The sequence below is a fragment of the Pygoscelis adeliae genome, unplaced genomic scaffold (assembly GCF_000699105.1).
Source record: "Pygoscelis adeliae isolate BGI_AS28 unplaced genomic scaffold, ASM69910v1 Scaffold197, whole genome shotgun sequence".
NCBI classification, from domain to species: domain Eukaryota; kingdom Metazoa; phylum Chordata; class Aves; order Sphenisciformes; family Spheniscidae; genus Pygoscelis; species Pygoscelis adeliae.
In genome coordinates, this window is record NW_008825105.1 from 2,073,410 (window position 1) to 2,090,758 (window position 17,349).

Consider the following 17,349-nt stretch of genomic DNA (forward strand, 5'->3'; position numbering starts at 1 on the left):
GGAAGGGCCGGGTTGGGCGATGTGGGGGGCGCTGGGGAGGTTCTTCGTGGTGCAAGCCCCGGCCCGGCGGATCGTTCTTCACACCGCGTCGGCGGGTGTGACCTGCTGAAGGGTTTCCTGAAGGGGCGGGGGTGACTTGGAGGAGGATGGAAGGCCCGTGGGTGCCAGTTGGGTGGTGGCCCTAGATTGAGGCCTAGTTGCACCTCATGGGTGGAGCTGTGGGGCTGCAGCAGGAAAGCTCGTGCCACACTTTTTGGGGGTACTGGCCGCCTCCTCTTCTGTTTTCAGTGGGTGTCTTGATTGTCCCAGCTGTCCCATAGATAAAGTAGGCTCAGCCTTGCACCTTCTGGTCCACCAGCTTATTGCCTAGTTTGGGATTCTTAATAACTCTGTCTTTCTCTCCGTCATCTTTCCAGCTGCAGGAGTCTTCACCATAGCCCACGTTACCATGGCCACCCACTTCTCCAAGGATCAGGAGGAGAGAGTGCGTAGAAAATGGGTTATCTGGGCTACTGCTGTGATGCGTGTCGCTAAAGAGACCTTCCTGTCCCCCTAATAACATGGCAGCAGGCTGTACCATGTGGCTTTTTGGAGGAAAGTGGCTGATATTGCTAAATTTCTTGGGCTTTCGTGCTTATGTCAGTGATGCAGATGCTGTTCAACAGCACAGTGCTTACCTACTTAACTAAATGTCTGGGGGTATCCAGCACTGACATGCTGACAGTATGTGCTTCAGCACACATGCTGAAGGTGTGCGCTAATCCAGTTGTACTATTACATAATTTTCCTTTTTAAGCATTGATTTTGTAAAAATAACTGCTCAGCTGGCATGTAGTACTCATAACTGATCTTGTAGAAAAGTTACCTGTATGTTGGGTTCATAATTCATGCCAACTCATTTACTTGTGAACTGCATCTTAAACTCGCTGCCTTACACTCATTGCTGTACAGGCTTGCCAAATTCCCTCTCACCTGAGTATTCTCTTGTCTGAGTCTGCACTCAGCTGATTTTTATTTACCCTTCTGTTTGTGGTGTTTTCCAGATCAAGTGTGTTAAGGGGGACCTTTTCTCATGCCCCCAGACGGACTCATTGGCTCATTGCATCAGCGAGGATTGTCGCATGGGTGCAGGCATAGCTGTTCTTTTTAAGAAAAAGTTTGGAGGCGTACAAGAGCTGTTGGATCAACGTGAGTGATACACGTGGGGTGGACATGCAGGAGCTGAAGGGAAAACCTTGATTTCCAGCAGTAAGGGTATTCCAAGCTACTTGGGGTGCGGGGGGATTAAGTAGTGGAGTGTAACGGTTTTAAAAATACCTTCTTCATTTCTTCACTTTAGAAAAGAAGACTGGGGAGGTGGCGGTTCTCCAAAGAGAGGACCGATACATTTACTACCTGGTAAGAGTGGGCCATTACTCAGGCACTTCCCTGTAATTAAACTGTATTAGATGTGATGATGAAGGCTTTAATAGTTGTGGGTTTTTTGAGTATGCTCTTCTGAATAAGAGCTGTGAGATGTATTACTCAAATACTGCTAGTTGAGGAGGAGCCAAGCTTTCTTCTGTATGTATATTTAAACTTCAAATTGACAGAACTAGCTGCTAAACTATACTATTTTAAGCTGTGAAACATAGTTCTTTTTCCCTTCACAGTAGCAAGTCTGGGTGTGGAGTTTGAGTGTAGTGGAATGTGTTTTTGAAAAAAAGAAAAGTTTGCAGTGATCATGCCAAAGGCAAAACTGACCTTTTACGTTTATGCTTAGATTACGAAGAAGAAAGTTTCTCACAAACCAACATATGAGAGTATGCGAAAGAGTTTAGAAGCTATGAAAGCTCACTGTCTAAACAATGGAGTTACTGACATTTCCATGCCTAGGTAAGAAAATTAGTTACTGTGGTGTGAATATTTCAGTGTTTCTTGCATAGAAGGATGTTTGAGAGATGATCCTCTACCGTGAAGTAAGAGTTCAAGTATCCACTTCTATTCAACTCTTCTGTTCAATTGTGCAAATGAAATTTGCATTCCCTGTGTGTTTAGATGATAGCAAAACATACAGGCTTGGTTGTTTCCTTATTTTAACTGCATTACGTTGATTTATGGTGAGCTGAGTTAGTGCTGCATAAAACTGTAGCTGCTTGAAGGGCTAGTTGTTGACAGCATGCTCCAAAAGAGGCCATTACAGCTGTTTCGGTGTCTTATTTTCCAGGATTGGATGTGGGCTTGACCGCCTGGATTGGAATAAAGTTTCAGCAATACTTGGAGAAGTGTTTGAAGACACAGATATAAAGATCACAGTTTACACTCTGTGAGCAAAAGAGTTTAAAGAGAACCCCATTTCCCTTGCTTTCAGGAGTGGAAACCTGTTAACTGGTGAGGGGGGAAACTGCATGCTGAGCACATCCTTCGTCTGAGCGTAGCTCACTCTTGTGTTGGCAGTGGCTTTTAACAACAACAACAAAAAAAAACAACTCCAGAGCAGCTAGTTTGGGATGTAGTGTTCAGGGAGCCTGTGAAGAAGGCAGGGGTGTTGCAGCAACCCTGTGGGAGTTCCTGGTCTGTCCCTGCAAGCCACCAGATGTCACTGGTCCTCCGCGGAGCACCTGCCTGCAGTAGAGCTTCTACTTAAAGCTGACAGTTCCTGTGCAGAGTGAAATTGGAGCTGTCTGTTGCTTAGGTATTTGTTGGTTTGTAGTTACGGTTGATAATGATGAGCTGTGGAGCCCTGTCACTTTTGTTTTTTAAAGTTTTGCAATGTTCATGTCTGGCATACAGTTTACTTACACTGTTCATTGTAGGACTAAAAATTTAATTTCTACATTCTGGCCACAAATAAAATCTTTTGTTACGAGATTGTACTCACTAAGAATCATGCTGTCAACATTAAATAAATAGCTCTTCAGTACTCTGCTGTCAGATCAGAGCACGGTGGTTTTGAAAAACATACCTATGTCTGTATGTGTTGTGGCTGTATTCTAGAGGAAAGCTGGGTTTTGAAGGGGAATGCTGGAGGTGTGTAAAGACACCTTGTGGGTGCATTTTATAGCATATAATTGGTATAGTTTGCAGAACTCGGTTTTCCGAGAACCCACACATGTGAATGACTGATGGGCTGTAAAAAGTCATAGTATGGAGTTTAAGGTTTGTTTTTCGTATTTCTTTTTTAGTGCATTTGTAGTTTAGCTGTTATATGTAGGTTGGTGTTTGATGTCACCAATAGCAAAAGCAAATCAGTAACACAGTTCATCAGACCGCTGGTAAACACTTGATTTTTGACAGTTTGATTCCAGTACTGAAGAACTGTCATATACTCTGCATTTCCTTCACGTTTGTTTTTCCCCACCCTCCCATAATAACAAATCTTTGACTTCTGCTGTACTGAATGCCCAGAAAAATGCCAGATAAGTTGAATAAACCTAAAAGATGGGACATAACGGTTGAGAAGTTTTTAGCATAACGTAGGGTTCCAAATGGGTTTTCGCTGTGAATTGAATGGGTGGAGTGTTTTGTGTTCTGAGCATTGTGGGTTAATCTGTATTGTGCGGTTTCTTTGCTGATGCAGATCTGCAAATCCTGTTTGTGTCTTTAAGAGCTTCATATTATTACTCTCCCTGTTTGTTGACCGTCCTTTGTAAACTTGTTTTTGGTGGATAATTGCTGTAGCTGAATACACAACTGAAAGAAAAATAAACTCAGTAAGACAAATGGGAACTTGGAGTATTAAGCCGATCAAGAGTGGACATCGAGACTGCTCATTGATTTAGTCTTTATGCTTATTTATGTTTGTTTTTTAAATCTAGTGGCAAAGAGATGAAATCCACAGTGGCTCCACAAGGGTGTTCTCATTGCTGCTTGTTTTTTCTGTCTTGAAAATTTATGCCAGAATCTAGCGCAGTTGACTGAGGTACGAGACAGGTGCGGTCAGCATTCTGTGTGTGTGTCTAGCACCATTCCAGCTTGTGACGGTGCAGGAGAAACCAACATGAAGAACTGATGGGAAGAACAAACCTTATCTGACTCAGTTTCTTAGCTGATGAGCGTCCCTGTGACCCTTGTGTGGTCTGTGTCTTGCTTTACACAGAAAGTGATAACGCCCATATTCTCTCTCTGTATTCCACACTTGTATGTGCTTTTGAATTTTTTTTGGCATATAGTAATTCTCCCTTCTCATCATGCTGCACTTCAGCTACGAAATATTTCATACGTGGCCGTCCCAGGATGTCTCACTTGTCAGATTAAATTTAGGACTTCTTGCAAATAGAGAAGAAGGAATAAACAGTGCTATAGCTTTTGCAGTGACTTCCAATTTTATTTCACTTTGCTTTTCCCAGTTTTATATCACAAACATTGAACAAGGGGAGAAAGTATTCGATGTATTTGAAATCAAGTACTTAGGGCTCCATTATAATAATAGCTCTGATTATTGAGGAGGACAGAGGAAGAAAACCCTTTTTTCATCTTAAATCCCTTTCTTTTTAATATTTATGAAGTATGTACTTTCTAAACGCATTTATCTAATCGGCAGCTTTGTTCTAAGATCTTTTCTTGTAAAGTAGTCCCAGTATGTGAGGCCTGCAGTCTTTCCTGCAGGTCCACTGCAATCCATTTCATTCAAGGCTTTAACCACACAGTATGTTGCTGCCTTTTTTCCTATCAGCAGAGGCAGCATGGATTTGTTTGGGGCAGGGGGGGAGGAACAAAATAAACCAAAAAATCCCAAACACCAAAGATCTCTGTTGTATATGTATTTGTAGTCCATCAGGGCCTAGTCTTCCAGAAGTTGGTACTCCATCCTGCTGGAATCAAAGCTTTGGAAAGCAGAAGTGTCCCAGATGTCCAAGTCTGTTGCATCTCTTCATAGGTCTTTTCTGAATTGGTCCTGGGAAAGGAGAAAGAGGTATGTTAGAAGCTTCAAATGCTTTCATGTTTTATGGCTTAAATAGGTGACGCTTTAGTATCCCTTAAAAAAAAAAAAAGGAATTCTGCAATGATAACTGTGATTTCCTTTAGTGGTGTTTTTTTTTTTTTCTAGAAGGCTAGGCTTTGGGGGGTGGGGGAAGTCCCCTTTTCTCTACATTCCTCTCACTGTTTCCACATGTGTCCTGAATATTGTGCATGTGGGGAACAATGAGGTATTCTTGTTGCACCTAGTGACCCTAGTACCTTTTTATTATTTATTCCTGGAGGTGTTTACTCTGAGGACAAAAAAAAAAAAAACCAACTCCACATCCCTTACGTGTCTGCTGTGGAGGAGCCCACTGTAGTGTTGCTACCCTTGAAGGGGTAAGTTACTGCCTAGGATTATTTTCAATATTCAGGTACAGGCAAACCCAGCCAGGTACATACGAGAGTAACAGGAACTGAAATTGGCTCTGGGTTTCGCCTTTAACAACCTGAAGAAAAAAGAGGAGTCTGTAATACTAATAGGAGGAGCTGGGTGACCAAGTGGAAATCCTCACTCACGTGAGCTTCAGTGCAAAATCTCAGCCAACTTCTCCTCATAATACTGGAAGTTCTCTTGAATGTCCTCCCATGGCGCGAAAGCCTTTGCTTCCTCTCCTTCCTCCTGTTCCACAAAGTTCTGCCAGACATACTCAAAGTCTTGAGGCTTCATAATCCTCAGCTTGCAGCCAGCTGACTTCATTTTTTTCAGGGCAGCCTGCATTTCTGGCTCTTCCCACATGAAGAGGCGCCCTACCATGATAGTCAGACGCAGGTTCTTGTTCTTCTTTAGGGTCTCAGTTATCCGATCAGCACAGGTCACGCAGGGACTGGAGGAGACGTACCAGGTGATGTTGTAGCGGAGGCTTGATTCGCACTTTGGTAAAATTGTGTTGAAGAAAGCCATTTCTGCATGGGCGGCCGCATGCTCGTCTTCCAGGTAACCCCGAGAAGTCACTGACTCTTTGCCTTGGGTCTCGACAACGTAACACAGGAAGGTTTTGTTCCTGCCTGAGCTGTATTCCACGTTCCTGAACTGGAATTTGAAAAATATGGCTGGGAGGCGCTCCCTATAAAGAGTGGAGAGGAGAGAAGCATCTCAGATTGGTTTAGTTCCTGTGTGATCTTGGACAAGTCGCTGCATCTATGATGGCTGCATCCCTCCGTGTATTAAAAGGAGATGCCTTTTAATAGGAGGATAAAAATACATTAAAAATTACAAGATACTCAGCTAGTTTTGCTGTGTGGTGCCGTTCTCACTACCTAGTCTTTTTCACTTAATTTTAACAAACTTGTGCTGGGAATTTCTGGTATCTGCATTGAGGTGTTTGAAGAGGAACTTGCTTCTGAAATGTATTTCTTGAGACTATGATGTTTACTGTTGGTAAGGAGGGACAGCAATTGGCATTTTCCCAGTCTTAATGCACCTGTAGACTGAACTGTGTTCTTCTACTGTTTTCTAGGCCATTAATACAGTTCTTTCAGTGTAGTGTTGAGATGTTAATGTGCAGGATCTGTTGTCCTAAATTGTTAGGATGATAACTCTGGCATTGCTAATTAGTGTTTTACCCCCAGCGCTTTTGCAGTCTGGATTTCCTCTGAGTAGAGGCAAGCGTGACTGACTAGTTGCAGTTGTTCTAGTTTTACTCTTCCAGTATCAGTTGAATACTAATATTCAGTAGGATTATGTTGTGACTTTGGTTTAATAAAATAGCTGAGATCAAATCTAACTTTGCTACGAGAACGTGTATTTCCCACTGAAATTTGATAACTGTCTCGTGGATACTACGGATAAACTTCAGATACTTTTTTTTTTTTTAGTGTTGTGCACCTCTTCCATTCTGGGTTTCTAAATGAGCATAATCCAAAGTGAATCATCGCAGTGAGTAATGTGTTTGCAGTCGTCTTTCACCCAAAGAATGTAGCCTGTTGTTATTTAGGGAAGTTAAAATTAGTCCCTTAAAATACTGTGTATAGTTTTTATGCATTGCTGATTGAAGAGGTGAAAAAGGAAAGCTGCATCATCCTATAGTACCTGTTACTTTTTAATGGAGTGCCAGGCTTTCCCGATTGCCCCCTGTGGCATCTAACTGTGGAGTACATCAGTACAAGAACTAGTACTTGGAAAATGTTAGGTGGAAAAATTAAAAAGATATTGCTGACAACATGCCTTGTGACCTGCTAAATGCTACAAAGGGTGGGAGTGAAGACTGCGCGGAGTAGCCAAAGCCAAAGTGAAATAATGAAAAGTAGTAACACAACATTTCATTTATTACGCACTAGTAATCTTCTGGCATGTTGTACTCCTCTCATCTGCGCTTTAGGTGGACCTGTAACCTTGATATTCCCAGTGAGGCAATAATGAATCTTTGTAAAACAGTAAGTGTCTTATTCATCCCTGTCTCATCTATAGTCAGACTATAATGTCAGGCCTCTCCAGGGGGTACGCTGAGCAAAGGTCAGGAGAGATTCTCAGACTCTTGGAAATTTTAATTGGGGAGAGCAATGAGGCTGCAGGAGTCAGTGGCAAAGTGTCGTTCTTGCTGAGAGGAAAGAACAATTTACGATGCAACGCCTCACAAGATGTCTCCAGAGACAGTGGAAGTGAAGGGTATGGAAAAGATTGAAGACAATCAAAATCAGTATGTTATGCTCGCTTAGTAATGTGGGAACCACGAGTGAACGTACCGTCAATTTGCTGGTGGGAAATGCCGGTATGGGCCACAGTGAAAATGTGGGATGGTTGCAGGTCAGGAATAAGGACTGCTCCTGAAGAGCTGGATCAGATGCCTTTTAAAATTAGTGGATGTCTTTCTATAGAGTGCAATGGATAAGGCTTTGCTAGGACTGCATGAAACACCCCAAATAGCATGATATTCTGTGTAAATCAGAGGGATTGGAACAGGAGTGTTTGAATAGAAAGACCAGGGAACAGGCACTTAGGAGTTCTTCATGTAATACCTGGCTGCAAATATTACATTACATACCATAAGCAAACAGCTTTTTGCTTAGATAAGAATTGGAAATAGTGTGCTGTCTAAATACATAGCTCAGAGTAAATTATAGTTATTGTCAAGCTGCTTTAGCTGTGTTATTTTAAAAGTTTAAATACAATTTTCCATAAATGTTTAATTCCACTTACAAAGTTTCAGAAATTTCTCTTCGGTATGTGTATATTCCATACTTATCTTAATGCAGCCAGGAATTTTCTTGCTGCCAAAGTCCTGTGGTATTTTTGGCTTTTGAGAAAGTTAAAACATAAAAGAACACCCTCTCTATTTAATTTTTTATGATACTACAGTAGTATCTAGGGTCCATTTGGGCCTGGTACACAGATTCGCAATAAAAGGCCTGGAGTTATAGTTCCCACTTCTGTTTTGGTTTTCCCAACAGTATGATTTTACAGATGAACGGCTTCGCTTGGAATATCAGTGTGCTATACCAGCCAAATGGTGTGAGAGTTGATGCGGTTAGGTTGGCACAGTCGTACCTTGTACTGAGAGAGGAAGATCATTAGTCTTCCAAATGCAAGAAGATGTACGAGTCGGAACAATTCTGTTCATAGAATTGCATCTACACTCGGAATATCTACCGTTGCTGTCAGTCAAGGACCACCATAATTCTTTTCACATATCATTGATTCGTGACAGTGGAAGTTTAGTGTACAAGTTTGGCTTTAGAAATTTCACTAGATACAGGTTTTCAGCTGCTTCTTAAATGCTATAATTAAACCCTTACATTGTTCAATTCTACTTAGATGAGATCTGCACAAGACAGGACTCAGACAATAGAAAAGCCTGTTTGGGAGCCTTCCCTGCTATTACTGTTTTAGGAGGCAGTGTATTAATGAGGGATGGGAAGCAGTAGTGTGGATACAGACTTTTATTTTCATTAATGAGCAAATAAATCATGCTATTTTGGTATGATTTGGTCTATGGTTCTCTGGTTTGCATTGAGAGTTTGCGCAAGCCTAGATAAGGGAAACTTGCACTGGCTTGCACAAGTTCTAAACTACCCAGAAAGACTACTTTAACTTTCTTTTCGTAGCATTTTGACCTCTGTTCCCTTACGTTAGATGACTTAAAGTTACCTGTTAGAGTGAGTCTCATTTTCTTTAAGTTGAATTGCAAGACTTCCACTGATTTTATTAAAGAGCATTATCAGACTCTAATTTAGCATAGTGCCTCTTATTCCCTGAACTCTTTTCTCTTCTTGCTCTTTGAGACAAAAAAAATTGACATGCTTCCGGGAATAGCACTTTTCCTGTTTTATATCCTAGATAACGAATGGTTCTTTGGTTAATGAGTTAATGATTCTTTAATTAATGATTTCTTTGAAGTCCAGCTATGTTGGGTCTGACATAAGCCACCCATTGCCTTGTTTCAGAGCTAAGTTTGTAAGGCTACAGTAAGTTGTTTTAAAATAACATCATGTATTTAAATGTAGCACATCAGAGTCACACGGAAGTTCATTCCTGATTTAACTCTCTTGACTGCAAAGCGGTTACATCAGTGATGAGGTTGAGTCTCTATGTTTTGATGAACTGCAGCGATCTGTTCCAGGATGTATTGACTCAGTGGTGTATTTAGTCAGGCCTTCCAGATGGATTTTATTGCTTATCATCTTGGCGCCTGTCTAAGATTATCTGGGATGTTCACCTAAATCTGTCCTCCTAGCAACATGGAATATGTATCAGCTTAATTAATAAGTTTCCGATGAAGAATATAAACAAAGCTAAGGGCATTTTCCAAGTCTGTAAGTAGCTGGCTGAGAGCTTGGAAAATTTGCTGATCATGGATACACAGGCAACCAATGAGCTGTGTGTGCTAGTTAGCAAGAATCTGCTTAATCCCATGTAAACCAGAGCAGGGAGGATGTTTTGGCACAAGTGTGAATTGTAAACTTCTGTCCTGACAGGGCTTAGCTGAGTCCTTGCTACGTGACTCTTCCAAGCAGTGGGGATGTGGGCAAGGTGTCTCTGGTCCTCTGAGTAATTGGAAAGCCCCGTAGTGAGTGATTCAGCAGTGAAAGAATGGGCAAGAACAAACCATTTGTACCGTAAGACTGCATACATACTTAAGTGCCATGTGCTGCATAATCTCACCTTTGAGTTACAGCATGCTTGGCAGATGACCCTCGTAACTTACTGCAAAGTGAAGTATTGTAATTGTATTTTTTATTTGGGTAGATTAAAACTCTTTCCAAACAACTGAGCTCCAAAATACCTTCCTGAAATAGCTGTGTCAACTACTACATAAAACTAAGCCAACTTCTTTGGAAACTCAGGTCTAGCTTTGAATACTTCCTGACTGTTCCTGAGTAAATGACTAGTTCTTGGCAAGCCTATTTTCCCATGTTTGAATGACGGGTGGTGTACAAATGTTAATATTATCCCTATTTTGCCTATTACCTATTATCCCTATTTTACCCATTGAGGCAGAAACCTCAGTCTCTAAGAGTGGTACTGGACTGAACAGATAATGTGCTTTTAAGTTTGCTGAAATAAGGTAGGCTGGAGGAATACAGCAGCTGCCCAGCATGACCCCAGTGCTGTTGCATGCTGGGTAGGAGAAGAGAATTAGAACTTCTAATGAGAGAATAAAAATGTGGGATTATCTAAAAGATGCTGTAAACTAGTAGGACGTATTCTTTAGATTTAAATATTTGTTCAATGACTATTTATACTATAGGTCATAGGTTATTTGAGCTGACAAATCAGTGTCCTTTTGCTTGCTCTTTGACAACTATTCACAAATAAACACGCTCATGCTGGGCTCATTGATTATAGAAAGTCTGCAGTGATCAACTGTAGCAGGAACCAAGGATTTATCACTGCTAGAAGGAGCCTCATTTACACCCTGGAGAAAGTGTAAATAAATGTGTCTACTTAAACCTCATGAAATGTTCACAGATGGGGCTTATATTTATCCAGAACTGTGTGGAGCCAAATGTTGACAAAAAAGGGGTTAATATTCTTAAAGAGAGTGATTAGGTTCCCAGTATTTTTTGTGTAAGCAGGACTCCTTAGAGCTATAAGCAGCAGCTTGAAAACTTGGCTGTGTGTCTTAAGATGCTCCTAATCCAAGGGCTAAAACTGAGATGCAGTGTAATTGAATTTAAGTGCTTCCACAGTTGCAGTTATGTGTTTTCTCATAATTCACATAACTGGCTTTATTGACTGAAAATTTGTAAATAATTAGAAAAATCCAAACAGTGATCGTACCAGGTTGAGGCACAGGCTAAACTCACAGGGTACTTCTTAAATCGAAAGTAAGAATTGCTGGATTTTTCTGTACCACTTTCAGGGTCCTTTAGGATTTCTGCTTTACTTCCTCATTCTCCCCTTTCATAGCCAGCATATTAGTCATAAGCTAATAATCAGAGGAGATTTGGTCATGATTCCTGCAGGAATTCACCAGATATTTATAAGCACTTTCCAAACAGTATTGTGATGAGGATGATATAAATACTCGCATAGTGACAGCTCTGTGGTCCCTCACCAAATGTCTGAGTACTTTCATTTCAGAAACTTAACCTCCTGTCTTGCTTGGTATCGGCGTATAGAATGTGAGAATCAGCTGGCACCAGCTTAATGTATGTAGGTACCACAGCACAGACTTTAACTCGAGGCTTCCTTGCATCGCCTGCCGCTCTTACTCTAGTACCTCTGCCCCGGTGCAGTTCCAGCAGTGCAGCTCACTCCTAAGCCTCAGCAGGTTAAAATTTTCCTATTGTTATCCCTTTCTGCAAGCACATGGCATCCCTCGCGTTCTTGCTGCCGCCTTTCCAGAGTGGAAAGTCCTGTCAAATTCTGCAACACCCCTGTCATTTCAACAAATAATTTCATTGCAGGATGACACTAAGAAAGTATTTTTCATCCATGATTAGCACACCAATTCCTATCCGGGTTGTTGGGGTTAGCAAGGAGTTTGAAAATACCGCCCACTTCCTTAGCAATTTCTAATTGCAAGTTACATGCTCTAAGGCTGAAAAATCTAATTTCCTCATTGAGATTCATTTTAGTGCATGTCTTAAGTGTCTACAAGTTGTCACCGTATGTGTTGTTGGTCCAATAGCTTATATAAACAATTTTTGGTGTCTTAGCTCCGTTCCTAGCAGAGGGATATACTTTTCTTAAAAGTCACTGCTCTAGCAGGCATGTATTATTTCTATGATTGTGCATGACAGAGACCAAAGGCTGTGTGTGAACTATCCCAGCCCAAGAAGCGATTTTTCAGAGCAGACATATTTTAAGAAGAAAATGTTTTTTTTCACCCCTGTGCAGGGATGTAACCCAATTGTGTGAGATCAGACATAGGTGCTGTCCTGCCTCATGCATCGTTCTCAGAAATGCCAGCCAAATTTTTTCAAAATTTTTTAATCTTTCTTAGCAGTGACCATGTCACAGGCAGAAGGATTCCAAGTGGGATTTTAAGAGTCTGGCCTGAGCTTTATGTTCAAGCAGATGGAAGAAATCATGGTTTTGGTTTACAAGCTGGGAACACTGCCTTGGTGACAGCTAAGGGAGACCAGAGGGAAGAACTACATAGGGCATCTTGCTACTACTACAATGAGCATTTTGAAATGCTTAGAGATAGCAGATTACACGTTTTTTTTCTCGTTGCTTATGTCTGACAGAGTTCAGCTTCCTAGTAGAGCTCTGTTATATCTGCCTTTTTCAAAGGCCAGGCTCACTGGAGCAAAAGGAGCTGCTTGCTGCGTTGCTGTCTTGAGAACTGCCTATTGTTTTGGTGCCTTTCTGTGACTTAGGCTTTTTTGAAAGTCACGTTCCAGCTGTGGGTGTGGAGCCCTTGAAATTGTGGACTTTTAGCTCTCTTGAAAAATCTATCCCCTAGGTCCATAAAGCAAATCAGCCATAGCAGGGGTATTTTTCCTAATCTACAGATAGAGAAACTTTCATACAAGAGCCATTGATCACACCGAGAAATCAATATTCAGTGCTCATCAAGGGCCAATACCTTCCGTCCTGGTATCATCAGGCAAGTGATCCCATTGCAGTCAGTGGGACTACTTGCACTGTAAAGGAAGCAGTCAACACTATAGAAACAGACTTGCTTGTATAAAACAAAGAGATTTGTCTGCCTGCCTTGTGTGAATCCATCCTCTGTAAAACTCAGTGAAACTTTTAACAAAACCCCACAATAATGAAAGCCATACTTACATCATTTAATACTCAGAAGTGCGCTGGCTGAAGATACCGTCTTTAATTACCCAACATAAAAGCTGAGGCAGAGACCTTTGAATATCCCCACTTCATTCTTTTGCACCCTCATATTTATATCTAAACCTCTTACCCTGTCACAATTTCAAATGGTGGCAGGTCTTCCCGCTTCAACTTCTTCTTTTTTTCTTCGCCCTCTTCTGCGTTGTCGGGTTCACCATTCTGCGTGTTGCTGGGCTCCTCCTGCTTTTCTGCCATCTTCTTGAGTATAGGGGTATTAAGTTATGGCCACTGGGAAAAAGAAAGCAATTTCTGAGAGCTCTAAGAGAGAGGAGACAGCAGAGGGAGGAGGGAAAAACAGAGCCGGGAGTTCCTGCGCTAGGCACAGTTGTCAGGAGCTAAATATGGAACAAAGCAGCAACGATAGAGGCTGGATGGGGTAGGATGACCCAGGGCTCTCAGATGTCGCCTCCTTCCCTTGCTTTCTCTAGGTCTTTTTAACAATCCCTCTTGCTCCCCTTTTAATTTAAAATTAAGTGACGACTTCACCGTGGGCGGGTTAAGCAACGGATGGAAAATCCTGGAAGCATAAGTATCTATTTATCCGTTAGTGTGACAGATAGTTGGCAAGATGCAGAGCTGGCAGCTTCTCCATCTACCTTCTTTTGCCAGTTTATTACATTGCTGACCTTCAGGGACCACTGTTTTGGCTCAGGCAAGAGGGGAAAGGGGCAGTCCCCATTTGGTTTGCTGAAAAATCCCCATTGGTGGTGGATTTGGCCTCATGGGCCACCTGGAGCATAACAACAGGAGTGCTCAGAGGAGCAGGAGACCTACCTTTCCTTCCACCCTGCTCGTCCACGCAGGGACACTGAAAACAGGAGCCGAACAGGGCGAAATCTTGCTTGTTGAAGTTGGTGTCAGATCGTACTGGTGTAAATGCAAACCAGAACCTTCCCCCAGATATTTTAAAGTCAACCTTATAATTCACAGTGGGGCAGTATTTCTGGTGCAGGGCAATTCCAAGTGCATGTGCTGAGCATCTGCCCATTGTTCTGTATTTTTTCTCTCTGTTGCCTGAATGTTTGAAAAGTACCCAGCATGCTGGGAGCGATAGCATAGCTAGGTAAGAGTAAGCATTTGAAAACGCTGGCCTTAGTGATTCTTGCAGTATTTCTTTGTTTCTTTCACCTTTGCTGCCACAGAGGATGCAGGTGTTGAACAAGTGATTGCACTGGAGCCAAAGAATCAGACGGATGAGAGCCTGTGGTGGAGGTGTGATGAGAAGTGAAGTGTGTGTGGTTATGCAGTAATAACTGGGGTTGGTGTCAGCAGCGTGCCAAGGACAGAGTACTGGAGACATTCTGGTAAGGTACTTACTGGGATTTGCCTGAACTAGTGTGGGTGTGGAATCCGCCTTTCATACAAAGAGAAATGAGAAGGACTATAAAGATTTTATTGACACGAGTTTGGGATGTTTCGTTTGCTCAGCACTGTATCAAGCAGATTTCTTGAAGAGGCTGTGGAAACTTAGAAGGATACTTGGGGGTAACGTAGCTTTCACATGAACTCTAAAAAGAGTTTTATCTGTTTGGGTTGGGGGGTTGTCTTTTTTTTTTTTCAGGATTATGTGACATTCTTCCAATTTCTCACTCTAAATTGAAATAATTTAAAGTTTGTATAAATCCCACGTGAGCCAAGCCTAATGAAAACCTGAGTAAGATTTTTCTCAGAGACTAATCCTGCTACGCCGTGAGGGTGAAAGTAAATGGAAAATGTGTAGCTGTGCAGAACTCCTGTTTTAGCCAAAGCATACTGGAAATCAAATCTCCAGTATCTTGGGTTCTGCACTTAGTTCAGAACCCACCATCATCAAGATCTGGATAAATATGAAATATTAAGCTATATTTGATCGAGTATTCAGTCTGGACATAGTGGAAAACCTGCTTTTAGTTTGAGGAGAATAAACTGTATGCCTTAGAAATCAAATAGGTGTGAATACCTGCTTTCAGGCCAAACTCAGTCTTTGTGATACTGTTGTAGTCAGCTCTTTAGAACTTCAGAGGGGTCTGCACTATCACAAGGTGAAATAAATTTATGCCATTGGGCAGATAACATTATCATAGATAATAAATAATATATTATCATAGATAATTTATTCTGGCTACTCTTTCAAGCCCCCTTGCTACACGCCTGCCTTTCTGTGCTACAATATCCTTTGTAGCTTTTCATTAGTAACATCACTGAAATGCAGTCATTCTGGGGACGGAGCACCCCCACACTGTTTGCTAGTGATGAGAAGTTGTTTATTTGATGACTGACACAGCTGGCATGGAGAGTATTGTGACAACAGTGCAATCAAGGATTTGACAAGTTCCAAGACATCCTATCCGTGGAACATATATCTTTCATTTTCATGGTGGAGATTTTTATTTATTTTTAAGCTTAAAATACTTTCCTGGAGGGCAGGTGTAGTGTTTTTCCTCTTGCATGGTAACTATGCTCAAATTCCAACTCCCCTGTCCAATTACGCTCACCTTTGACATTTCAGGCAGTGTTTTTGGGGATGGAAATCCTCTCTTAATGAGTGACAGCTTGTTTCCTTCTTACCCTTATACTTTAAAGAAGCATTCCAGCCCCTCTTCAGTCCCTCTGACCCACTTTTCTTTATTTTTGGAAGCTCTTGATGGCCAGGGTCCCATCTTTCCTGCAGCCTTTAGCTTTCACTGGCCTGGCCCCTCTGCAGGGTTCAGGGCTGAGCTCTAATCTAATCTCAGGAATGTGGCACTGAGACTCTACCTCTATCCAGCCCTTCCCCAGCTGCTTCGCAGCTCCATCTAGGGCAGTGCACTAAATAGTCATGATCCACCCCCCTGCAGCGTCTGCCTGCGCCAAAAATATAAAGGGACGCCACCGAGTTGCTGTCAATCTGACATTTTGCGTTAGAGCCATAGGAATCAAAGCTTTGATCAATTTTGTTGGGTTGTTTTTAAGTGACCCTAGTTCCCCCAGAGTGTGCACATGTGTACAAGAGCGTGCGTGGGCCTAATGACTGATGCCAGTGATGGAAATTTTTTTCCATCAGCTAGTTCAGAGAAGGAGCTGGGGCATGGCTGCTGAGAGGTGCCAGGGATAGTCGCATCCCTGGCACGTAAGGACCTCCCAATGGCACTTCGGTTAACTAAAATCATTGTGCTTGCCATTGTGCAGCATTTTTATTGAGGCTGCCCTCCACCCTGCCCCTCTCCCCACTGATTTAATTGTTTATTTAGTTGACTATGAATTTCATTCTGCTTGGAGAGCCCTGCACAGTGGAATTGCTGTTCAGCCACAGAAGAGGCACAAGAGATCCACGTGCATGTCAGGTCTCGTGCAGGGAGAATGAGAATCAGCCCCTTGCCTTTCCCTGTTCGCTCCCCCATGGCAAGGGCTAAGCCATGCTCGTTTCCAGCAGAGCCCCGTGGCCTCTCCCCGTACCCAGCCTGCTGGATGCAGCCGGTAGGTGCGGACTCTTCCCTCTTCAACCAGCTGCACCTTGTGTGGGGGGGAACCTCCAACGGAGTGACCACAACCCTGCACCGCAGCCACAGGATCGGCCATTGAGCCGACTCCATCTCAGTGGCACAAACCCAAGCTGTGGTTTCCTGTCCGAGCCCGTTCTCCATCCCATGACAGATGTGTCCCGCAACATCTGGCAGACTGTCTCCCTCTATTTTAAAAGGTCTGGCTTCACCGTGTCGGGGCATTGAGGCCAGAATGCCTGAGCAGAGCTAGATGAAGTAATGAGGAGGAGTAGACCTCAGAGACACCACCCTGCAGTAAGATTTGAAGAGCTGTCCGCACGGGAACACTGCCAGCAAAGGCGACTGCTAGCAAGGCAAGGCTAAGATGACAACCTGTTCTAGAAGAAGCTTTCTGGCTTTGCTGGAGTTTTGGATATTAAGGTCTGATCCTGCATCCATCCAAGTCCAGAAGAGTTTCTCCGCTGACTTTAGAGGCATCTCTGAACAACCTGATGACATTTCCCCATCTTAAATAACTCTCACATAGAGAGTACTGTATTGCCTTGACCTATCTCCCAGGCAGGTCACCTGCTGTTCCTCTAATTGCAACAGGAGTTACTTCTCTGAGGTTAAAATGGCTGTTTTCCTTTCCTGATCACAAAGGGGCAGTAGAAGAGACCTGGCTGCAAAAGTCCTTGCCAGGAAAAGGAGGCTTTTATTGCATTC

At 42.6% G+C, this 17,349-nt stretch overlaps 2 protein-coding genes across 3 annotated transcripts in view; one reads left to right on the plus strand and one right to left on the minus strand.

Annotated features, from left to right (window-relative positions):
• The window catches only part of OARD1 (O-acyl-ADP-ribose deacylase 1), a 5,347-nt gene extending 1,642 nt beyond the window's left edge, over nt 1-3,705 (plus strand). The window contains exons 1-6 of one of the 2 annotated variants that reach the window (XM_009327399.1): nt 7-95; nt 417-484; nt 1,044-1,188; nt 1,340-1,398; nt 1,763-1,875; nt 2,207-3,705. In XM_009327399.1, coding sequence (XP_009325674.1) covers nt 20-95; nt 417-484; nt 1,044-1,188; nt 1,340-1,398; nt 1,763-1,875; nt 2,207-2,309 — 564 coding nt within the window. In that variant the 5' untranslated portion in view covers nt 7-19 and the 3' untranslated portion in view covers nt 2,310-3,705. Of the gene's footprint in view, nt 1-6; nt 96-416; nt 485-1,043; nt 1,189-1,339; nt 1,399-1,762; nt 1,876-2,206 lie in introns of those variants that run through there. The other variant, XM_009327398.1, reaches the window with a different exon arrangement.
• Nucleotides 3,706-4,282: 577 nt separating this feature from the next.
• APOBEC2 (apolipoprotein B mRNA editing enzyme, catalytic polypeptide-like 2) lies at nt 4,283-13,645 on the minus strand. Its single transcript, XM_009327400.1, has 3 exons — nt 13,254-13,645; nt 5,461-6,008; nt 4,283-4,876 (listed from the first exon to the last, which is right to left on the minus strand). Exons 1-2 carry the CDS (start codon nt 13,376-13,378, stop codon nt 5,468-5,470), a joined length of 666 nt encoding a protein of 221 aa, XP_009325675.1. The 5' UTR covers nt 13,379-13,645; the 3' UTR covers nt 4,283-4,876; nt 5,461-5,467.
• Between the last annotated feature and the right edge of the window lie 3,704 nt (nt 13,646-17,349).